Source organism: Lepidochelys kempii, chromosome 1, assembly GCF_965140265.1.
Source record: "Lepidochelys kempii isolate rLepKem1 chromosome 1, rLepKem1.hap2, whole genome shotgun sequence".
Taxonomy (NCBI): domain Eukaryota; kingdom Metazoa; phylum Chordata; order Testudines; family Cheloniidae; genus Lepidochelys; species Lepidochelys kempii.
The window spans coordinates 7,775,714-7,800,211 of record NC_133256.1 but is presented as its reverse complement, the minus strand read 5'-3'; the positions used below and the strand labels follow the sequence as shown (position 1 = coordinate 7,800,211).

The window sequence follows — 24,498 nt, the reverse complement described above, 5'->3', positions numbered from 1 at the left end:
CAGGCGTCCGGGCCTCTACTCTCACTCCTAGACTCTCCTTCCGCCCAGGCGCGGGGCTAGAACCCAGGGCCCCGCGGTCCCAGGCCTGCGCGCTAACCGCTAGGCCGTGCTGCCACCTGCCGGCGAAAGGGCCTCACACCGCCCTATGACAGAACAGCGGGACGCCCGCATCCCTGCTACCAAAACAACCGTGCCCCAGTATGCCTCGGGATTTACGCGGCCCCCAGCATGCTCCTCGGCCTGCCGCTGACCGCCGCGTGGGAGGAGGGCGGGGAGTATTGTTTGCGTATGCCCAGGGGCCTCATGGGTGTTGTAGTCCTCAGCCTGACGCCCGTGGGGGGGCTCTGCCTGCGAACAGACTACAACTCCCACCAGGCAGTTCGCGCCGCTGCGGCGTCCCCACGCAACGTCCCCTCTGCAGCATTTTCTCGGGGGCCGCCATCTTTGTTTTTTTCTCTGCCGGCGCCGCGGAGGGGCCTGAGCGAGGCCGGGCCGGGGCAACGATGCTGGCCTCCCTGCTGTCCAGGCCTCCGCCTCCGGGCCTCGCCCGGCTCCTGAGGGCCCGGCCGCCGCCCCCGAGGCCCTCCCGTGGCGCCTCGGCGCTGACGGACGCGGCGGGCGGAGGCGGGGCCGCTGGAGGGCGCGGGGCGGCGCAGTACCCGGGAGCGGCCGCGAGGGGGCGCGGGGCGGCGCAGCTGCACTGCCAGCGCGCGGCCACCAGAGCACAGGGGCGGCAGTGTCTGGGGGCAGCCGCCAGGGGGCGCAGGGAGCTGGAGAGGCTGCTGGGGCTGCAGGAGCTGGGCATGGGAGAGCTCAGGATGCCAGAGCTGCAGGAGCTGGGCCCATGCACCACAGGGGCCAGGGCACCAGAGCCGCCGGCCTTAGTGGCACCCAGCCGGGAGCTGGAGCGGCAGTACCCAGGACCGGCTGCGGAGTGGCACGTTCGTCTCAGACCAGTCCCTGCGGGGCATCAGAAGAAGAGGGAGAGCTGGACTAGCCGGGCCGCGCTTCCTGCATTTGCCGCTGCACTGGTGTATTGCTACAGCAAGGGCCACGCATCCCAGGGTGACTATTACTGACCCCTCGCCTTGTACTTGTGCTGTGTTAAAGCCTACCGCTCCCAGTGGGGGATGTGCTTCAAATAGCCTAGAGGCATTTGTGTGCCTTTAGTGGAGTCCAGACATCACCTGATCTCTGGGGGGCAACTCCTCAAATGCAGCTGCCCTAATCTTTTCATGGAGGGGAGTGGCCCTGGGAGATGGCAGGACCCATGCAAGCCCTTTGGGGTAGGGAATGGCCTGTGTTTCTACAGCTGTCAGCACGAAGGGGTGCTGATCTCTGTTGTGGCTCTGGTGCTACCATAAAACAAAGAATGAGCCAAGCATCTTCTGTAGAGATACACGTTCCCAGAATGCAACCCTCCATGGTTTGCCTGCCTCAAGGTGAAGCACTGCACAGCTGGCTGTCATGTATCTGTGGACCGCCCATCCGCATTAGAGCAGAACGCATCTGCATGCTGTGGTTGGCAGGCTGTGTTGTTCTGGGGCTATGCCAATCTTAGGTCTATATTTATCCATTGTTTTAGTCTCTGTGTTGGAAGAGTCTGTGTTTTCAGATTATTTTAGCGGGAGAGCTCTGTTAGGTTTGGCCAGCCTTAGACGATGGGGTGCAATGGTTCTCCAAGAAGTGAGCTCCCTGTGTACAGTGCATAGAAGTACAGTGCTGGAGTTGCACTGATATTTTAACTGAGGGCAGTTCGCTGCGGCAGATAATTTTAAGACATGTGTGGGGTGGAAGAGTTATATACGCACCTTGGTGAGGCCAAGAGGCAGGATATTCTGAGCAATCTGTGTCTTCCACAGTAATGGATTGATAGCAGCCTCTCAGCTGTTGCTTCTCAAATTCCCCAAACATTTATTTATGCACTTGACTTTAAGCCTGTGGAATAGTCCCTTTGCTCACATATTCAAAGTACCACATGTGTGTGAATGTTTGCAGGACTGGGGCCTTAGTGGTTCTCGTGCTTGGCACTTCATAGCATTTTGTGTTTCAAAGCACTTGGCAAACATTAATTAATTAGGTCTCCCAACCCTTGGCAAAGCAAATCAATATTATCAGCTCCGTGATGGGGAAACTGAGGAGCAGATTGTTTGTGGTCTCCCTAAAGTCACTGAGCGAGTCACTGCTGGAGTTGGGAGTAAAAGCTCAGCTCTGTCGTCTAGTCTGCTTGCCGCTCTGCTATCTTATAGACAAACAGAGAGCCTATGCTAGCTTTCAAACCATCAGCTGTCTGGTATGTGCATGCTATACAGAAACTGGGGGTTGAGATGCAGGATTATTCAGGGGCTTGGAATGAGCTCCAGTTGCTGGGTTAGAAAGCCCATCCCTGTTGTGTGTCCTCCTATATAAATTAATACATGCTATCATTAATGACTTTTATGTTAATGACTGCAAAGTTTGAACTGAGCGTGGGACTGGGAAATGAAAGGTCCTGAGTTCTCCTCCCAGCTCTTTCCCTGACTCATTCTGTGGCTTTGGGTAAGGCTTTGTATGTCACCTGAGAGAGGGCTGAACCTCCCAGTCTTGCTTCAGGGGAGCTGAAGAACCTCTGAGCACTTTCTAACCTCCTTAGAATGCAACACATCTGGCTCCACCTCGGGCTGTGCAGTGGTCACAGTGCTGCATGGCATAGCTCTTAATAGCGTTGGTGAGGATAGAATGCAACCTCCTCCAAAGCCACAGGCCCCAAAACACAGCAGCCTCTCCTCTAGCTGCAGGCAGTATCGAGCACGAGCACGGAGTAGAGTAGATACATTCATGCATCTGATGAAGTGAGCTGTAGCTCACAAAAGCTTATGCTCAAATAAATTGGTTAGTCTCTAAGGTGCCACAAGTACTCCTTTTCTTTTTGCTTTATTGTGGAGTTGTCTGAGCTGTGCCGCTGAGCTAGGGCTTTCAGGTGTCTTTCGCCAGCCCTTGCTCTGAGTATGGAATTTTGTTTGCTAGTTTATACCCACTGCTGGCTGCAGGCCGCTTGCTGAACATTAACTGGCTGAGATATAGTTGCACTGTGACACCCCGGCCCTGGGTAAACTCTGTTTGAAGGGACATTGTCAAGATAAATTCATAATTTTTTATAAAAAAGTCCCATCCGTCTCAGCAATGTTAATGATCAGTGATGAGTAGAACTGAAAGATTTTTTTAAACTCCGCGGCATTTGTCTCTATTAATGCTGCTTGTGCTTGGCCAAGGCATTTAAACTGCTGTATGCTAGTCAGTTTCACTTTCTGAGGCTGGTCACTTTAACCTTCTGGTTCTTGTGCACCAGCCCAGTGCTGTTGTGTTGGGTTCCTAGCACTACAGGTGAATCTGTAAATGAAAAACAACCCTCCAAATCCCCATTTTAAATGATAATCATGCAAACATCTCTCTCTTTGATTCTGTAACATACCTGTCTTTCCTCAAATCCCAATTTCAGATTTAAACTAGTCAGCAGTAAAAAACCAGCCAGCAGTAAAAAGCTGCATGCATAGCAGCTCTGAATATGGAGGCTGTAGGGAGTCTGATTTTTCAGATGCACTGAGTATCCACAACTTCTGCTGAAGTCAATGGGAGCTGTTGGGTGCTCAGAATCTCTGGGAATCCTGCCATAGAAGGCAAGAGGGATACTCATTGGTGTGGGAACAGTGGTCTGTTGCTTTTAAGATTAGAGGTGAACGGGAGAAATTCCCTACCCCCACCCCGTGAGAGTTTTGAGATTTAGAATTTTTTTCTCATCCTAATTTGGGAGGGAAAGTCAAAATTTTGAAAATTTTCATGAATTGAAAATCTGAAAATAAAAATTGGATCGGCTCAATCAGAATGTTTCATTCTGATTTTTACATTGTTTCAGTTTTATCTTTTTTTTTAGTATAAATTCAGTAAAATTTGGAAACAAAGTCGTTTGGAACAGCAAAACAAAACTTCATTTTAAAAACATCAAAATGGGACATTTTGACAATTTAGAAACTTTCTTTAAAAAATGTTTTGAATCAGGAGTTTCATCCAAATCAACCTTTTCCTCTGAATGCTTCTGGTTTTGACAGATTGGCATTTTTCATCAGAAAATTCCTGACCACCTCCACTTTAAATGTATTTGCTGGCATGTCCATACCCAGAATACTCCTCTAGCTTTTGTACTTTTGCAAATGAATATTGTTTGTGGCAGATGGAGGGCTCTCACAACAGAGATTCGTCAGAGTGAGAACCTTTGAATCTAAAACCCTTTGCTTTTTGTGGAGGGGAATGGAATCAGTTCAGGGTTGAATCTAAGACTGGAAGAAGCCTGTGTACCAGATCTAGTTCTTTCTCATGAGATTTTGCTTCAGATGTCTTGTCTTCCCGATGGGACTCTTGAAATCTCTGAGTACAGCTTGGTAGAGCTGGTCTGGTCATCCACCAGGAGGCAGAGAGTCACTTGTTATTGGTGGGACTTGTACACATGCAGTAATGCAGGTTTCAGAGTAGCAGCCGTGTTAGTCTGTATCTGCAAAAAGAAAAGGTAAGCTTTTCGGATGAAGTGAGCTGTAGCTCACGAAAGCTTATGGTCAAATAAATTTGTTAGTCTCTAAGGTGCCACAAGTCCTCCTTTTCTTTATGCAGTACTGTTCCTCGTTCCATGTCATTTCCACTGGACATACGGCTTTACACTCCGAATAGCTCCTTTCCCTTCCAGACACTAAGTTATTTCCTCTGGTTAAATCTCCCCTAAAAGCCTCTCTCTTTTCAGTCTAGGAGTGACGTTCTCTGTAATGTGCATGTGCTGTGTGACACTCAGCATGACAGATGATCTGTGTGTGTTAAAATGCAGAGCAGTGTAGTTACTCCGTTGAGCCAGAAAGTGGTGCTCTTAATCTACTGGGGAATGTTCACTCTCATTTTGGCTGTTGCTCTCAGGCTGAAGCGTTTGGCTCTAAAATGGAATGGCTTTGGATCCCAGTGCTAGTGATTCCAATAATTCACGCTGGGCACAGTAGCCCCAAGTGTCAGTTTGCTTTTCAGTGCGGTACACAGGAAAAGTCCTCCCTTCCTCCCTTACTGAAACAAGCTCCCTGCTTTCTGCAGAACCATGAGAGGTGCAGCATCTGGAGTGACTCACTCCCAGGTCCCAGAATAGCTCCCGGGCCCTCTCTCTCTAGTACTCTCTCTTCTCTGCAGAACAGTGTCAGCCTCCAGAACTCAGATGGCTGGTGCAGCCAGCTGAAGTAATCTTCATTTCTATTTGTGTGTCATGCCACCCACAGCGTGCTAGGTGCTGCCTGACATTCAGGGAGTGCTGGCCCCTGTCCCGAGGACGTGCACATCATATTGCTGTAAACTCCGTGTTACATCAAGGGTGGCTGGACACAGCACACCATGTTCTCTGACGCGCCAGCAACCCCCCTCGCTAGCATCCAGACCTGCGGAGCTACACGCTCCATCAGCAGCGCTCCACCCTGAGTCTAATGGTAGTGGCTAATGTGAAGCATTGCATCCTGGGAACTGTAGTCCGCAGGCCAACCCTCTGTTTTTAAAATGAGGTAATATAGGAATTGCTGCATTTAGTCAGACCAGGTTATCCTGCGTCCAGCAGGGGCCAACACCAGCTGCTTCAGAGGAAGTTTCTGTAAATCCCCTAGCGGACAGGTCGGGAATAACCTGCCCATAGGGAAGTTTCTACCTACCCAGTGTTGTGTAATAATGCCCCTGGAGCACCAGGGTTCACGTTCCTTGTAGACATAAGCCGTACCATGTGCAGGTTATGCATGTGCGTTTGGTGTGGGCTTCTTGCCAGCTGCTTTACTAGGGTTTCTCCTCTTTGTCTCTCTTAGAAGATGCCCTGTTGGAAGCCGCCAGGATCAACAACGTTTCAGAAGTCGACAGGTGAGTGACTGTTCGGATACTTATACTGTGTGTTAACATCACTACTCGGGTGGGAGTCTGCCCTGAGCCCTTTGTTGTCACATGGTTCCTGCTTTCCTCCAAGATGCTTGCTTTGATTTCACAGGGTGTCTAGTAATGCGGCTGCTTGGTAGGATGCGGAGAAAGGAGTCCAGCAGTAATGGGAACTGTGGGTGTTTAGCTCACTGCTTCAGATCTACCTGAGGCCAGTCGTTACTGAGAGTTGCTCCTGTCTGGGGGACTGTGTCAAGCTAGCCAGTGGCCTCAGTCTACTTCCTAGTGGGCGGGTGTCTCCATCTCTCAAATACCCTTGGGCCTGGCGCTCTTGTTGACAGTCCCAACAGGGAAACCAGGGACTAATGGGCTGTGCAAACTGCGCACACGCTCACTCCTGCAGGCAGGTTCCTCTTCTGTACTGTTCTGTGCACACATGGGGACATCAGTCTGGCCCCGTGAGTTCCCGGGAAGATTAACAGATGAATGCATTTCCTGTGCCCAGAGCACCCCTGCCAGGGACTGTACATGGAAGGAACGGGAGGTGTCACAACTAAAAACTATCTGACGCCCAAGAGGAGCAGTCTGCATCCCCCACCTGGCCACAGCCCACACGGCCTCATCCTTTGTCAGAGGAACCTTCCACCTTGTGTATCATTCCACTTAGCCTCTTCCGTCTGGCCTGCCGGCTTCCCAGGAGCTCTTCGCTGTAGGCTGCTGCTTTTGTTTCCTCTCTCTGGGGTCCATATGGCTCTTAGTCACTGCCCCAACCCAGGGGTGCCCCCTTGCATTCTTCCTGGGATCTCAGAGGAAGCAGCCTTGTTCTGGTGCACCCGAGGGCTGAGATCTGGCCTAAATCAAGGTTCTTGTAGGATGTTGGTGTGCAGCTAATTGGCACATGTGTTCTGCTGTTGGTAATTGCAGGAAGCCGTTCCTTAGTGATGTCTGGGTGATTTGTGAGTCTTGCCAGGGCAATGAGTGGCAGGGCTGTGCACCGTGTTCTCTCTCTCTGTTTCCCATGTTTACACTGGTGTCCGTATAGACTGCTGCTGCTGCGCATTATGCAACTGTGTAATGCACAGTCACTGCCCCGCCTGTGCTCTCCTTCCCACTGACCGCCCCTCCATTTCTATTGCTGATGCTCCTCCCAAGCTGCTCTTGTCTGCTCCTTCTTTCTCCCTCACCCATCTTCCTTCCACAGTGTCCCCTATGCTTGAAACTCCCTGCCTCTCCTAGTGCCCCGAGCGACCTACCCCGCCATGTCCAGATCACTGCTCCCCCAGCCCTCTCGGGGGATGCCCACTCTGTAGCCTTAGCCCATGTTTCTGCTCGTGTTTTTGCACAACCCTCCCCCACTCTCCACACACGATCCTCAAGTGCGTATTTCTGTTTTGTAGCTGTGCTTGCTTGCACAGCTGGGGGTATGTGTTAAAGCCCGAGCTGTGTTTTAGCTCCAGCTGGAACCCACTTTGCAGTGAGGATGCAGGCAAGAATATTCATGTTGTCAGCCCTGCAATGTCCTTCCCACAATTCCCTGCGGTTGGCACAATTCACTGGGAAAGAATCCTTGAGCATCTCAGCACAGAGAACCATGGGACATGCCCCCAGACACATAGGCAAGGGCAGAAACAATGAGGACACAGTAACACGGGTAGAGATGCTCATACTCGGGCTAACAGTGCACAGACCCAGATGCCAATCCCCAGGTTAACTGAGCAGTGTAGATATGCTCTCAGTGATAGCCATAGGGCACAAATTATAGACCATAAATGTAAAAACAGCCCCCGCCCCCTCCAGCCATCCAAGACCTTGATGGCTTTTGCTATGCTGCTTGTTATGGTGAAGACATGAGCAGACCTCCAAAAGCACAGGGCCATTTCCCTTGAGCAAAGGAGAATTGTCTTTAGTTAGTAATAGTACAGGGCTCATGACACATGGCTGAGCAGTTCTAATTCCGCACAGTAGAGGGCAGTGCCATTCATAGACACAACCCAGTTCATTACAGTATCGTGTATGTGTATATATACATAGGGATATAGGTATATATGGATTCTTGCCCCGTTCAGCTGTGTGCACTTCATTTTGCAAGAGAACTCGAGCTGCTCTGAGCCCCAGGCTCCGTGGCAAGCTAGACAACAGGGAGGCAGACTGCTTTAGGGTTTTAAAATTTAATTTCAGACTTGATTAAACCGTAATTTATCCCTTGGCCTCAGATCACTGTATTATAATTATTAAAACGCACTGAAAACCCAATCAGCGCACTCGGCTAAGCCATTGCAGGCCGTGCCTTGCATATCCATGCAGTTGACATCACAGTAAGAATCAGGATGTATGTGCTGTATTGTATCATAACCTGTCTCATTAAGCAGGGCCAGTAAAACTGAACAGAGACCGATCATTGCCTGGATTGTAGAATGGCTACTGGTATTATTCACATCTCAGTCGTTTCAGCTTACAGACTGGGGGGAGAAGCCCCCAGATGTTTGTGAGTGACTGGACCAGGCTCTCTTGCACACACTGACTTCGTCTGCTGCTTGCGTTTTTGCTCATTGCTTGAATGGGGCTGACCAGCTTTCTTGCTTTTGCAAGTCAGTAACACAGGACAACTCTTTGTTTAGTGTTTTCCATGCAAACTGTACTTCAGAGCATTTTACAGGGTTAAACAATGCAACTACGAACACGACTAGCAAGGAGAGAGAAATGAAGGGGAACTGGTGAGGGAGAGATGCAGTTTTTCAGTTGTTAGTTGACATGAGATGGAGCATCAATGAGGCAGAGAGATACTGACGAGCTGTTCTAGATTCATGAGCTGCGGAGAAGGCAGTTGTGAGGATATGAGCTGTGTTTCTTTAAAACTGCTGGGGGAAGCCAGACATTGGGGGCAGGGGGCGGAGGAGGACCTAGGCAGAAGCTGTACAGTGAAGCAGAGAGAGAGAGAGAGACAGAGGAGCTTTAGGGATAATATTGTATTCCTTATTCCGACCGAGTTCCTTGTTCAGTGTTGGAAGAAAATTACTCTCTCTCTCTCTCTGGTTCTTTACCATTGTCACATGATAGCGCTAGCATGAGTCGTGGCCAGAGGGGAAGAGTAGCCTAGGGATAGGGAGCCCCCCTGGTGGCAGGGCGGTGAGTTTAAGAAAATCCACAGAGGGTTTCATAGACATAGAGGGTAGTTTTGGACTGGATCCTAAAGGGAACGAAGAACCAGTGGAACATTTGAGGACTGCGTGTCTGTATGTGCAAGGAGGCGGGCAGCAGTATTCTGTGTGCACTGCAATCTGAAGAGCTGGGGATTCAGTCAGCCATAGGGAAATGAGCTACTGTATTGTGGGGGTGGGGGTGAGGATTTCAGTGAAGGTGGAGATTAGGCAGTGGCGTACAAGGTCTGCTGGCAACAGTCAGTTCTTCAGACATAGGAGGTACTAGAGGAGAGGGCAGGGATATGTATGTTGGAAGCCAGTGGGAGGCTTGAGTCCATGGAGTCTTGTCTTGACTGTCTGTCAGGTTCTTACCTTTGTGTCAGCTGGTCCCAATGAAGCAAATGTAGGTTGATTTTTGCATTAAAAATAAAAATAAATTCCCCTTTGAGGAGTGATCTGAGTCCCATTGGAGCGGATGGCCAACTCCCATTAACTTCAGGCCCTGTATGTATTTAGCCATAACTGCAGACAATACCTATTATTCTGGATAGTTTAGTTTCCCCAACCTCTGTTGATCTGTGTGTGTTGAGGAGGAGAGGCAAGGGGAAGCAAGAAGCAAAAGCTTGAGGAAATACTGCCTCCATCCCCTTTGCCTTTATATACAGTATTAATATTGATTCTCAGTGTTTCACTCTTATTTTTTAATAAACCATCTACAAAAATATGGGCTTGCAGCAGAGTTCCTTAGCCGAATAAATATGATGGAACAGTATTCTAATAAGCGCTGTGTGATATTGGCTCATAGAAACAAAGTACATGTGTCAACACACTGTTATCAGGGCAATTTGTAACAGCGGGCAGTAGCCGGCATTGCATGTTTAAACGTTCAGCAGACCAGGAGATTGGCACGGAGCTATTCTTCCTTCAGAGCAAGGAAGTGTCAAGAAACTTGACCTGCCCTTTTAAAAGGTGACATTTTGATCAGTTGAGATTGTCTCTGAATTGATTTTAACTGGGCTCTGTAAAACCTGCTGAAAAATGAAAACTGGTTGGGTGACTGGCCATCCCTACCTTGTGTCAAGCAGTTCAGCGTGTTTCAGTTGAACTTTCAATGTCCATGTAGTCTCGTCGTTTCATGGTCCTCCCCCAGCTGTCTGTATCCACCTGTTGACTCTCATCTTATAGATTGTCAGCTGCTTGGGGCAGGGGCCATCTCTTTGTTCTGTGTCTGTGCAGCTCCGAGAGCAACGGGGGCCTGCTCCAGGACTGGGGATTTTGGGCAGTAGCGCAAGACAAACAATACATAATAATTCCAAAACAGACAGACAATGTCTGGGCCTTGGTGCCCCCTGGTCTGCCTGTGGCACATAATAGCTGAGTTTCCTGAGGGCTGTGACACTTATTTCAATTCAAGTGATTGTGTTCAATGCAGGGGTAACCAGGTAGGGTTTGAGGGCCTGTGGATCGCAGGAGATCAGACTAAATGGTCTGGTGCGACCCTTCTGGCCTTATAATCTATGACTGTGTGACAATCATGTAAGGCAAGTACTTCCAGCTCTGCCCAGTCAAGGGGGCATGCTGGCAGCTCTCAAAGAGCCACAGGGCTGCACCTAATATACAATAAAGGGAAGAGACTGCAGACACCATCCTCTCTGATACCATGGTGGCCCTTATTGCCTACAGATCCCAGCATGCAATGCCTCCAGTCAGATGCAGGTGGCGCATTGTGTGCTGGGACCTGTAGTCTCCAAAGGCAGTACTGCCATCAGAAAGATGAATCTGTTTGAGTGCTGACACTGTGCTTACCAGTGTACGGACTCAGGGAGTCCCTGCCCCAAAGAGTTGACCGACTACAGCAGGCACTGAAATGCTGTTCAAGTCTATACAATACACGGTTAGAAAGACCAGACTTGGAGCAGTGGGTTTTTTTTTTCCTTTTAGAAATCTCTTCTGGCCTTTGTGTGTTGTGCCACATTTGGCCATCCTTGATTTAAATAACTAGGAAGAGCCAAGTTAACCTTTTAAAGACTCCACTGACACCACAAGAAGCCCTTAGACTGTTTCTACTTAGACATAATTCTGCTGCTGTTTCCTGCATTTCTCACCCCTTTGCTTTTTACAATCAAGGAGCTTTGCATGAAAACTGCATCCTAGTTACTTAGGAATTCATCCGCTCAGCCTCTTCATTTCCCACCTCAGCTATAATCCTGTGCTTGTGGAACAGGGTGATCCAGTCAATATAGTGTACTTGGACTTTCAGAAAGCCTTTGACAAGGTCCCTCACCAAAGGCTCTTATGCAAACTCAGCAGTCATGGGATAAGAAGGAAGGTCTTCTCATGGGTCAGTAACTAGTTAAAATATAGGCAACAAAGGGTAGGAATAAACGGTCAGTTTTCAAAGTGGAGAGAGGGAAATAGCAGGGTATGTACCAAGGATCTGTATTGGGACCAGTGCTGTTCAACATATTCATAAATGGTTTGGAAAAGGGGGTGAGCAGTGAGGTGGCAAAATTTGCAGATGATACAAAATTATTCAGGATAGTTAAGTCCAAAGCAGACTGCGAAGAGTTACAAAGGGATCTCACTGAACTGGGTGACTGGGCGAAGAAATGGCAGATAAAATTTAGTGTTGAAAAACGCAAAGTAATACACATTGGAAAACAGAATCCCAACTACGCATGCAAAATGATGGGGTATAAAGTAGCTGTCACCACCCAAGAAAGAGATCTTGGAGTCATTGTGGATAGTTCTTTGAAAACATCCACTCAGTGTGCAGCGGCAGCCAAAAAAGCGAACAGAATGTTAGAAACCATTGGGAAAGGGATAGATGATAAAACAGAAAATATCATAATGTCACTATATACATCCATGATATGCCCACAGCTTGACTACTGCGTGCAGTTCTGGTCGCCCCGTCTCAAAAATGATATTTTAGAATAGGAAAAGATGCAGAGAAGGGCAACAAAAATTATTAGGGGGATGGAAGAGCTTCTCTATGAGAGATTAAAAAGACTGGGGCTGTTCATCTTATAAAGGAGACAAGTAAGGAGGTTCTGATTGAGAAAAACTCAGGAATGGTTTGGAGAAAGTGAATAGGAAGGTGTTTACCCCTTCACACAACACAAGAAGTAGCAGTCACCCAATGAAATTAATAGGCAGCAGATTTAAAACAAACATAAGAAAGTACTTGTTCACACAACGCATAGTCAGCCTGTGGAACTCATTGCCAAGGGATGTTGTGACGGCCAAAAGTATAACTGGGTTCAAAAAAGAATTAGGTAACTTCCTGGAGAATACGTCCATCAATGGCTATTAGCCAACAAGGTCGGGGCGAGGTTCTAATCTCTAAAGCTGTGTGTGTATGTGATGATGATTGACGCATAATAACTTCTGCATTTGCACAGCACCACGGGTAACTAACAGTAACAGGCGCTAGGTGAGATGTGCACATCGTATCATTTTGAAGGGATTCAGCTGCATGAGAGTATTTGGCTCTGTTAGCCTGCTCGGTGCTGTAGCATTTGAACATCTTCCAGCAGTGATGTTGTTATTTGTATGACTATAGCGTCTCGGTCAGAGCCCCGCTATGAACCAGCATCCCATTGCACTAGGCTCCAGCTTGTCGTGTGTGGCTGTAACTTCTTTCTCCTTTCCTCTCACCTGAGGGAAAATTGGCCATGTGGGTCATGGAACATGTTAGCCACCTCCTGAATCATACGTGTTTCAAATCTCTCATCTGTCACCATGTCCTCCTGGTCTTTTCATGGCATGTGTAGTAAGACATGAAAAGTAAAAATGAGGTTTCTGTGACTCCTGATTGTCTCTCTCTCCATTCAGCAGTGGGTTACTACTTAGATACCACTCACCTCCTTAAACAACTCCGCTGCTTCCTGTTCGTTTCTGGATATAGTTCTTTCCCTTTCTGTCCCCCAAAGCCCTCTGAACTTACTCCAGCATGCTTCCTTCTGTCGCCTGTCTCTCTACTCCCTGCTCACCATCTCTGCTTATATAGCAATAGGCTCCTCTTTGTCCCTTCAGACAGTCTCATCACACTTGGTATAAGAGCCTTCTCCTCTGCAACTCCTCCGGCTAGGAGGAGTTTGTCTGTCTTCCTCCATGTCATTTCAGACTTCAGTTGAAAATATCTGTCTTCTGCTTCACCTATACGTCTTACATTCTCTCTCCCTGTGCTGTGGTTTAACTGTCTGTGTTGATTCCTTATAACGTTTTGGATTGGTTTCTATATACAGAATAATTGTACTGTACCAAGGCAGTAATTATTGGCCATTAGATGATTGCTAAAGGATTCAGAAGCAAATGTAGTCTTCAGGCAGCCTGCCTCTAGGAACACGAGAGCATGATCAGAGGTTTCTGCAGTGGCTGAAGTAGTTTTCCTGGATGGATAGACTCTTTCACCAGAGTTTAGAAGAAGAGCGTATTCTGTAATGTTGAAATATACTGTTTTTTCTTGCAGTTAAAGTTGCAAAACTGAGGGCAAGTCCCAGGAGAGTGACCCACCCCTGCTGTTAAACAGTAACATATTGGGGGGGGGGAGAAATGTCTAAGCGACCGAGAGAAACAGAAGCTATTGTTGTTGCAAAAGTTCAAGTTTCCAGTTTCCTCTTCCTCCACCTGTCAGGAGGGTGAGCTGGGCATGCTCCCAGGCTCTGAGCACAAACTCAAACATGCCCTCTGGGCTCTGGCTTTAAGCAGCAGTGTCACTGAGTTACTCACCCAGAACTCATGGGATAGGAGGGATGAATAGAAGCCACATCTGTCTAGGGGCAGCCATGGGGGAGAAGGAAAGTTGCTGCATTGCAACAGGAGATACTCGGCGACAGGGAAATTGGGTCCTTTATCTCTTTTCTGGATGGATCAAAGAGTCAGAGTTTTAGCTCTTTTTTACTTCAAGGCAAAATAGTGTCTACTCCAAAAGCAATGTGTGTCACTCTCCCCTCACACTCATCTCGAGCACCTCAAGATCCTCTGTTGGTCGGATCATTGAGTCATATCAAACCCTCTTCTTATTTAAAAGGAGATGTTGCCCTGTACAGAGTTACTGGTGGATCTTTGCATTGTTACCATCTAGGCAAAGGGCAGTTTTCATATAGGACTGGAACCAGATGTGCCCAAATACCACGAGAGAGACTGTGTTCTCAAGGAAGCAAATGTACTGGAAATTTCACAAGAAAATCCGTCCTTGTGAACTATCCAGCTTGGCTTAGAGAAATGTCCAAACTCTTTGACACCAAAGCAAACTGAGTCCAAACTTGATAATCCTGAGATTCTTTTGAAACCCTTTAAGAAGCTCAGCCTTTCATCAGTTCACACCCCAGATGTTTACTTATTGACACTGATTCCCCGTGTACCCAACAGCTGAGGATGTGTTTGTCTCATGCAAAAACGTGATGATGATATTCATATTGTTGGAAGCGCATGTATGTGTTAAATTGTTAATAGTGAGCACCCTGGATCTTATTTGGTTAAAATACCGATAGACATCCTAGCATTGATCAGAGGATTTTATTTAATTAAAAAATATGTCCCGGCTGGTAAATACATTTGGCTGTCTAGGATCTGAACAGTGGTCGTCACTTTATCGATTGTCATATCATTAAATCAGGCTGGGAAAATATTAATGATAGACTCACGCACCCTGAACATAAAGTTCAGTTGTCTAGCAAATCTGTTAAGTTGTTCGGCATCTTGCAGTGATTTAAAAAAATGCTCCTAAATGAAATGTCAATGCATATTACCCTACATGATGTGACTCTAGTAATTCTTCATACTAGATTTGATCATTTGGCATTCCACGTGCTTCAGATTACTTAAGCTGGGTTCCTAAATGGAAAACTGCTTGATTAATTCCTATATCTTAGCTTTGACCCTGTAATCAGCTCCTCTCACGAGTACTCCAGCACCCTTCACATGGGTGTGTGGTCTTTCATAGGAGGTTTGATTGGGGCATCCGGGCCATCAACAGTTGAATGATCATGAAAGAAGAACACATGGTATATATTGATAAATGAATTTCCAGAGCAGTTTTTAGGAAAAGCCTGTCACTGTTTCACAATCTCCATAGCTGTGAATGCTTTCTTAGTGGAAGCGGTGCCTTTGCGCCCGTCCTTCCCAGTAGGAGGTGCGCCCTTCTGGTGATGAGGAGTAGGGCTGAGGGGGTCCCGTTGGAATTCAGCGCAGAGCAGGCACTTACAAAGGTGTTGTGCAGCAGGTTGCATGAGATGTAAAAGCAAACACTTGAGGGTTTTCAGGGCGTCACAGTGCTCTTGTTGCTAGTATAGGGGACCTGGGAAATCTTGTTCATTGCTCTGCCACTGACTGGGAAAGACAATTAACTTTCCTGGGCCTCAGTTAACTTAAATGGGGCAATTCTCTGTGAACTATTCTGAGCCCCTCTGATGAAAGATACTAGATAAAAGCCAGGCACTATTATTTATTTGTAAAAAACCAAGTAGTTTCACATGCCAGACCTGCCCACCCCTACATTCTGCCAGTTTTGTAGGGTTCTAGTAGCATTTCGCCATGTAATAAAGTGTTTTATTGCCCCTGTTACTGAGTGAAAGACCCACCCAAACAGGGAAAATTGCCTGACTGACTGTACAGGGGAAACTGTGAAACTGACTATGCACAAAGTGCTTTCAAATGGTCAGAATAAACAAAATGAAAAAGTGAGATGGTTTGCTTGCACTCTTTTCTCTGAGTCATAACTGAACTATGGCCTCAGAGCCCTAGAATTTAAGGCCAGATGGAACCACCAGGTCAGCTGGTCTGACCTTCTGTATCTCACAGGCCACCAACCCCACTCAGCACCCGCACACTAAACCCAACAACTGAAATGAGACCACAGTAAATGAGACCCACAGGAGACCAGAATGTTGTGTGCCATGGGCAGAGAATAGGAGGGACTGACCAGTGCTCGAGGCCCCTGCGATGGTAGGGAAATGATTTAATGCAATACACCCAGATGATCCTGGCAAGTGACCCGCACCCACATGCTGCAGAGGAAGGTGGAAAACCCCAGGGTCGCTGCCAATCTGACTTGGGGGAAAATTCCTTCCATACCCCACATATGGCGATCAGTTAGCCTCTGAGCACGCGAGCAAGAACCAGCCAGCCCAGCACCTCTAAGACAGAGAGAGTGCTCGGTGCCACCTCAGAGGCCCAGCCCTCTCTGCCCAGTGCAGTGTTAGGATGGCAGGAAGTGGCTGTGTATCGGTGGTGGGTGAAAGAATTAGGTATAAACATAAAGGACTTTGGGCTAAAGTCAGATGATAAAGAATCAGATGTGAAATGATACCATTTTCTTCCTCTACCTCCTGTTGATTTGGGGCCAAATTCAGCTCTGGTTTGAGTGGATGCATTAACTCAGTGGTTCTCAAACTATGGCCGCCGGTTGTTCAGGGAAAGCCCCTGGCAGCCCGGGCTAGTTTGTTTACTTGCCGCGTCCGCAGGTTCGGCTAATCGCGGCTCCCACTGGCTGCGATTCGCCGCTCCAGGCCAATGCGGACTGCGGGAAGTGGCGCGGGCCGAGGGATGTGCTGGCCACCCTTCCTGCAGCCCCCATTGGCCTGGAGTGGCGAACCGCGGCCAGTGGGAGCCGCGATTGGCCGAACCTGCGGATGTGGCAGGTAAGCAAACCTGCCTGGCCCGCCAGGGGCTTTCTCTCTGAACGAGCAGTGGCCCTAGTTTGAGAACCACTGCATTAACTTCATTGGAAGTCAGGGTTGAATTTGGTCCATGGGGCTATAGTAAGCTGGGACTCTCTGAAGTGGGCAGCTTGGCATTAAAACTCTGTGAGGAGACAATATCACACAAAGATCCTTCTGAGGAAGCCTTTGTTGGGATTATTGGCACTCCATTTCTATCCAAAGGGACTGTGTAAAGTGAAGTTTGCAGATGGAGCAGCGGTGTGGATTCATGCTGCAGGCAATGCCACTTTGCGCGAGACACTTAACCGCCGCGTCCAGCAGTGGCCATGAGTCTGAGACAGACTAGCCCAGCATGTCTCTGTTATTACTGTAAACACAGCCCTGATACACAGCTGCTCACTAAAGATAACAATCTGCACTGCACACAGGCTGCCATGCCTCATGTGCTCCAGCACTTACAGTGCCTTACACAGGGACAGGAGAGAATTCGGAATAGTCAGGGATGTTTTTTTCTTTCTACCAACCTGTATCTAAGAGAGCTCTTCAGATTGCAAGGACGTGCTTAAAGTTCTGTTGCCTCTTTCCAGTGATTAGACACAAGAATGGAAGGAGGTGCGGGGGGAGGTGGAAGACATATCTCAAGGATGAACAAAGACAGGTTGCTTGGACCACGTCAGAGTTAGGGTGCCAGCACCATTTTTTCATGCAGTGACTAAAATCGGCTGGATTAGTGACTTTACAGTGAGTGTGATAGAAATCTGGTAAATATTTACTTGGAAGTCTGTTCGTCTGATAAATACGTGGGCTCCCAAGAGTTTGTTCCTGTCATTGGCCCATTGAACTATGAACCCATCTAAGATGTCCTTAGCGCTGACTGTATCCCTGTTGTGATCTTGGTCCATTTCAACATCACTAACTCTTGAACATAACTATCCAAGAAGTCATTAACCAGAAGATTTAGCCTGCTCACTGTCCATGCTCACTGTGTGCACTAGGGAAGTAAAAGGTTAAACGGTTAACTGGTTAACCGGTAAGCATTAGGGTTACTGTTAACCGGCCTTAACCGTTAACCCTGGTGGCCCGTCGCAGCCGAAAGGACCCCAGCCCCGGCTGCGCCACACCGGCTGGCCAGAGGGACCCCAGCCCTAGCTGCGCCAGCCGGATTCCGGCCGGGCCCCAGCACCGGCCACTCCGGCTGACTGGAGCAACCCCAGCCCCGGCCGCCCCACTCCAGTCAGCCAGAGGGACCTCAGTTAACAGATATAATTTTAATAGTTTAACCAGTTAACTTTTTATACCCCTATTGTGCACAGAGTTTGGAGGGAGGGATGGCTGAAAACTTCTGGCAGTTGCAGACATACAGCAGTCTTAAGGGGTAAAACTAAGGCCTGGTCTATGCTAGAAAATTAGATCAGTTTGACTACATCAATCAGCAGTGTGAAAAATCCCCCTCCCTAAGTGGCATTGTTAAGCTGACCTAAGTTCCCATGTAGACAGTGCTAGGTGAATGGAAGAATTCTACATTCACTAGAATGTAGTGAATGGCTACAGCGGCGCAGCTGTGCCATATAGTGTTATAAGTGTAGACAAGACCTAAGAGATTCAGAGTTAAAGCTCCACTAAGATGAAGGGAGACAGAGTCAATACCTCTTAGGGACAGATCTGTCCCTTTTCCATGGCTATGCGGGGCCCCTTTGCAGTGGAATCGGTGTGGTTTGGCTGTTCGGGGTTTGGGAGATGCACATAACAGACTCAGTCTCCAAGGGGGACACTGCTGTTTACCTCTCTCCATTCTGAAAGCTGACCATTTATTCCTACCCTTTGTTTCCTGTCTTTTAACCTGTTACCAATCCATGAGAGGACCTTTTATCCCAAGATTGCTTACTTTGCTTAAGAGCCTCTGGTGAGGAACCTTGTCAAAGGCTTTCTGAAAGTCCAGGTACACTATATCCATTGGATCACCCTTGTCCACATGTTTCTTGACCCCCTTCAAAGAATTCTAATAGATTGGTGATGCATAATTTCCTTTACAGTATTTACAAAAGCAATATTGACTCCTCCCCAACAAATCATGTTCCTCTACATGTCTGATAATTCTGTTCTTTACTCTAGTTTCAACCAGTTTGCCTGATTCTGAAATCAGGCTTATTGGCCTGTAATTGCCAGGATCGCCTCTAGAGCCTTTTTTAAAAACTGGTGTCACATTAGCTACCCTCCAGTCATCTGGTACAGAAGCTGATTTAAGCAATAGTTTACATACCACAGTTAGTTCTGCAATTTCAACTTTGAGTTCCTTCAAAACTCTTGGGTGAATACCATCTGCTCCTGGTGACTTATTACCATTTAATGTATCAATTTTTTCCAAAACTTCCTCTACTGACATCTCAATCTGGGACAGTTCCTCTGATTTGTCACCTAAAAAGAATGGCTGCAGTGCAAGAATCTCTGTCACATCCTCTGCAGTGAAAACAGATGCATAGAATTAATTTAGCTTCTCTGTAACAGCCTCATCTTTCTTGAGTGTCCCTTTAGCCCCGCAGTCGTCCAGTGGTCCCACTTTGTTTGGCAGGCTTCCTGCTTCTGATGTACTTAGAAAGTTTTTGCTGTTAATTACTGAGTCTTCTGCTGAGTTGAGTTGCTCTTCAAATTCTTGTTTGGCCTGCCTAATTAAGAACATAAGAATGGCCTTCCGGGTCAGACCGATGGTCCATCTAGGCCAATATCCTGTTTTCCAACAGCGACCAATGGCAGATGTTTCAGAGAGAATGAACAGAACAGGCAGTCAAGTGATCCATCCCCTGTTGTCCACTCCCAGCTTCTGGCAATCAGAAGCTAGGGACACTCAGAGCGTGGGGTTGTGTCCCTGACCATCTTGGCTAATAGCCATTGATGCACCTGTTCTCCATGAACATATTGAGTTATTTTTTGAACCCTGTTATACTTTTGGCCTTCGCAACATCCCCTGGCAACGAGTTCCACAGGTTGACTGTGCACTGCATGAGGATGCGCTTCCTTTGGTTTAAAGAAAAGGAGTACTTGTGGCACCCACAAGTACTCCTTTTCTTTTTGCGAATACAGACTAACACGGCTGTTACTCTGATTCCTTTGGTTTGTTTTAAACCTGCTGCCGGTTAATTTCATTGGGTTGACTCCTGGTTCTTGTGTTATGTGAAAGAGTAAATAACACTTATTCACTTTCTCTGCACCAGTCATGATTTTATAGACCTCTATCATATCCCCCCTTAGTTGTCTCTTTTTCAAACTGAAAAGTCCTAGTCTTACTAATCTCTCCTCAAATGGAAACTGTTCCGTACCCTTAATCATTTTTGTTGCCCTTCTCTGTACCTTTTCCAATTCCAATATATATTTTTTGAGAAGGGGAGACCAGATCTGCTCTCAGTGTTCAAGATGTGGATGTACCATGGTTTTATAATGTAAAAGTCTTGGCCATTAACAAAGAAATCAGACTTACTCAGTACTATAACAAGAATAACAAAGAAAAACCGCTTTCTAGGTTACTGCTTGGGATCAGTTGCAAATAGGGTCTAAGCTAATAATACTAGGGGTATAGGATTAGAGGCAGGGGTAGAGGACCATAACCCTGAGGAGAGTCAGAATGTAGAGGAGACTAAGAAATAAAGCTAGCAGTAGCCAGGTAAGAACTAGTTTGGTAATGGATGCTAGGAGTCTGTTAGGAAAGTGGTCCAAAAGGAGTGGAGAGATCTTTATTGAAAGAGCCCAAAGGTTTGTTTGATGCCTCTATGAGGCTTTTACTGTCATGCGAGAATGCTCCAAAATAGTGCCATGTTAGTATGTGGCATTTCAAGAGCTGCTGGCCTTCCAATGATACCCAGCCTTGAATCCTTTATGGCCATTACTCAGCACAAAAATTCTAGTAGTCCATCAGTATGTATATCAACCAGCTTCTCCTCCTTCAGCATACTGGTGAATTGTTAAGATCCATGAGAGCAACCTTAAAAGGATTCAGGCCGGCTAGTTATAATGTTACCTGTCTGCTAGGAATTGGATTGAGACCCATCAATTCATTTCTTATTGGCTGCTGAAGAGCTGTCAGACCATAACAACTTTCAGTCATTATTGCCCGGGGCTGCATTGAAACTAGTGACCTTGAGATGAAAGATTCTGTATTCTGTTCCCAGCCCCCTGATCCATTCAGCACCCTTGCCTATGTCTATGGGGGAGAAACAAAATCTTATGACGCCGTCTCTCTCTGTTTTGTGTAGGTTGTTGTTGGAAGGAACCGATGTGAATGCTAGGCACAAGCTTGGCTGGACAGCCCTCATGGTAGCAGCTATAAACAGAAATTCTAGGTAAGTTTTTTTCAACGTAGTTTATCACCATCCTGGGTAAGTTGCTATGCTGTGTTCTCCTTTTGATAAACCTACATGGATTCCATCTAAACAACCTGCATTCAGAGTCTCCCTCTTGTGCAGTTCTCTGATGTGGTTGCTGGTTAAATCTCAAACCATATATTTATACTTTTCATTTACCTATGTACTATATGATAACCAAGAACCCAACTGGTTTACTGGCTGAAAGAGGAGAGCTCTATGCATTGCATCACCAGTGCCGTTTCCTTGCAGCATTCTTATTTTCTTGGGAGGACACCCATTCGAGCACTGATCAGGCCTAACCTGTGTATCTTGAGATCTGATGAGACTGTAGCCTGGCAGTGATACTGGTGCAGGTCGCACTGTTTCAGTAACTCAGCTAAAGTCTCAAGTTGCTGCAGTAGGATTTGCTGTTTCTCCCCTAGCTTGTGGGGCGAGTGCTGTGGCTTTCATGCTATGCCTTCATGAACCAAAAGGGCTGACTCTGTGTCCGACCTCTTTAGTTCCCAGGATGATCACTGTGGCTTCTGGTAACCTTTAAAGGCACTCTTAAATATATTCAGTCTACAACTAAATTCAATTAGTTTTTGTTTAAAAAAAAGAGAGAAAGAGAAATCCAATTTTAGAAAACGTGGGACAGACGGTAGAATGAGCTTTGATGTTACAACCTCTCAGAGATGCTTTACTTAGTCACAAGTTCATAAGCAAAAAGGCTTAATTACTTGGGAAAACACAGGATTAAAGCGGGGCACAAAAGCTGAATATCCGCTCTCGGGCGACACGATTCGAATCCGTGTGCCGAGTTCGTGTGTGGTGCAAACTTTGATGTGTGCGATGACAAGCTGAAAGTCGTGACCTCCTCGGGGAGCTCCTTAAGATGGGCAGGGAGGCGGGGGCTTGGGTCTGTTTGTTTAACTTTGATGTCCGAGCAGCAACGGGCCTCGTTGTTTGCATGTCCGCAGAGGGATGGATTTGGAGCTTCCCACCTTCGCTGATGGACAATGGTCAGCGTTGGAGTGTGACGATTGTTGACCATTCCAAGTGACTAGTGGACCAGAACAGGGCTTGAGGAGGTGCAAAAGCTAGAAGGGAGACAAGGAGAAAGACTGTTCATGGTACAATAATTACCTCAGATGGATCACCCTTTTTATTATTTAAGATACATAGCATAAAATCAGGTAGAACTGGTGACAAAAACCTCTAGGCATGAAAAGGCCTTCAGGACCCAGTCTAGTCTCTTTATGCACTAGCACAAGACTAACAACTGGGTTTCTTATTTGGGTGTCTGGCAAAAAGACTGAAGCTTTGAGCTGTGTTGGGCGAATCAGGTTTATTTGCCATGCATTGTGGATGATTATTGCCTATAATTTAAAACAAAGCCCTTGACTATCTGAAACTCAATATGACTCATCTGTACACATAATGAAAGGTTAATTAGATATTTCACTTCCTTATGGAAGCAAGCATAAACTAGTGCTAAACTCATCCCTAGCATAACTATTCCATTGGCATCACTGGGGTAACACCAGGAGCGAATCTGGCCTCTGCTGCTCTTTCTAGCCTTACAATGGGGTTTCGCCATTGGCCAGGAAATGTACTGAGCTGGAAAACGACACAAAGAATGTCTGAAATTCCCTCCAAGTTGCCCACTCGCAAATGCATTAGAAATACTGACCTATTTAATCTGACTCCTAAAGAGAGCCTGGCCCTGGTGTTAGATATGCAGTTTGGGGCTGAGGTACTATGGAAATGGATCTAAAAGAGCACTCTTGAGTTGATGGCTTTGATTCTGTGACACAGGTTTGCCCATGGAGTTCTAGATATTTATACATATCCTTTCCAGTGCAAGGTGCCTCTTGGGTTTCTGGACATATTGTAATTATTTTCTTTTTCTCTTATGTAAAGCTCCATTTGCGGTGGGGTGGGAACAACATTACCTGAACAGGTTAAAGATGTTAGCCCCCTCCATGCTGACCAATCAAACTGCACACATGCTTAATAGTGATCTGGGCAACATGCTTTCTGGCACCTATAGGCCTAAGTTAATTGCATTGTCTGACTTACGCTAACAGTTGCAGGGTGATGAATTTTTTAAAGTGTCTCTCTACTCTGACAAGTGACGATGCAAAAACGGGTCCTCCTTACTTAATAGACCTGTCACCTCTGTATATCCAGCCATAGCAGCAGATGTTATTGACCAAAGTAAGTTTTTACTCTTTGTGGCCCTTCATAGCCCAGCAGAGACAACATCAGTATGAGAAATGACACATCAGCAGAACTGTGAACTAAGTTCTGATGGCATATGTTTTAGGTGTTGCTGGTACTTGAGCAAAGATCTCAGGTTGGCATTCAGATGCCACGGGAGTTTATGGTGCTGGCAGTCTGAGCATGTTCAATCTGGAGTCACTGAGAGAAAATAAACATCAGCCTCACAATGCCATCTTTACAAAGTCGCTTTCTGGAGTGCACTGCACTTCGAGTCTTCACTGCACTGTTGATGCTTTTTGTGTATAAAACCACTCCATAGATCAGTACTTTGCAGCTGTCCCAGCCAGTGCTAGTTCCCTTCTATTCCGTTGTGAATCTAATCCACAATGGAGACCTGGCTGCTTTAGGAGCAGAGGTTTGGACGGCCCTTTGCAGCTCATTGGGAAGGAAGGAAGGAGTCTAATGATCTGGTCACAAAACCCTGGGCCCCTTTATCAGTGTTTGGGCCGCCCTAGCCGTTCTGGGGTAGGTCTGCAATTTATGGAGGCTGCTAGGTTTGCAATAGCAGCCTCCATAAATTGCCGGCTCCTGTCCACCATAATTGCACCATTATGTGCAGGGCTGTTTGGAGGGTTGTGGGGAGGACTAGGAAGGTGATTCTTGAATTTAGCAAGTCATTTGCATTCAAGTGTGTTGTAGGGGAAGAGATCTTATGTGCTCATCCAGCTAGACTGCCTCCTGATGCCTACTTGTACCAGGGCCTCTGCACAGTAGATAGCACTGTAACTAGTAGGCGTGCTGTCTGTGTTTTATGGATGAGGCGGAAACTAAAGGCACAGAGATTAAATGACTTCACCAAGGCAGCAGAGGGGTTCTGTGTCAGAAGCAAAGTCTTTTCCCTGGATAGTGTACAACCTAAGAGAACAAAGCTACACAGAGCGTTTGGGAAAGGGATGCAACATGATCAGGGTGTTGATAGGCACGTGGCTTATTTGTTATGTGTATCTATAATTCCTTTAGTTCCACCATGCCAGTTTATAGCTTCATTTCCATTGTCCATCCCCCTCCCTCCCAACAGTCGATCCCCACTCTGCACTGAAATGAGCAGTTCGCACCTAACACAAATAAATGACAGAGCCGAGCAGAGGCCCTAGTCAGCTGATACCCCGGAGGTGCTGTGAAAGAAGTGGCTCTCCAGAAGGAGTTTCAGTAAGAAGG

At 47.1% G+C, this 24,498-nt stretch overlaps 1 protein-coding gene across 2 annotated transcripts in view; it reads left to right on the top strand.

Moving 5' to 3' along the window:
• Positions 1–443: 443 nt before the first annotated feature.
• Positions 444–24,498, top strand: part of CLPB (ClpB family mitochondrial disaggregase) — a 139,427-nt gene continuing 115,372 nt past the window's right edge. For both annotated transcript variants that reach the window (XM_073333693.1, XM_073333684.1), the window contains exons 1-3: positions 444–1,065; positions 5,850–5,901; positions 20,965–21,051. In XM_073333693.1, coding sequence (XP_073189794.1) covers positions 504–1,065; positions 5,850–5,901; positions 20,965–21,051 — 701 coding nt within the window. In that variant the 5' untranslated portion in view covers positions 444–503. The remainder of the gene's footprint in view (positions 1,066–5,849; positions 5,902–20,964; positions 21,052–24,498) is intronic.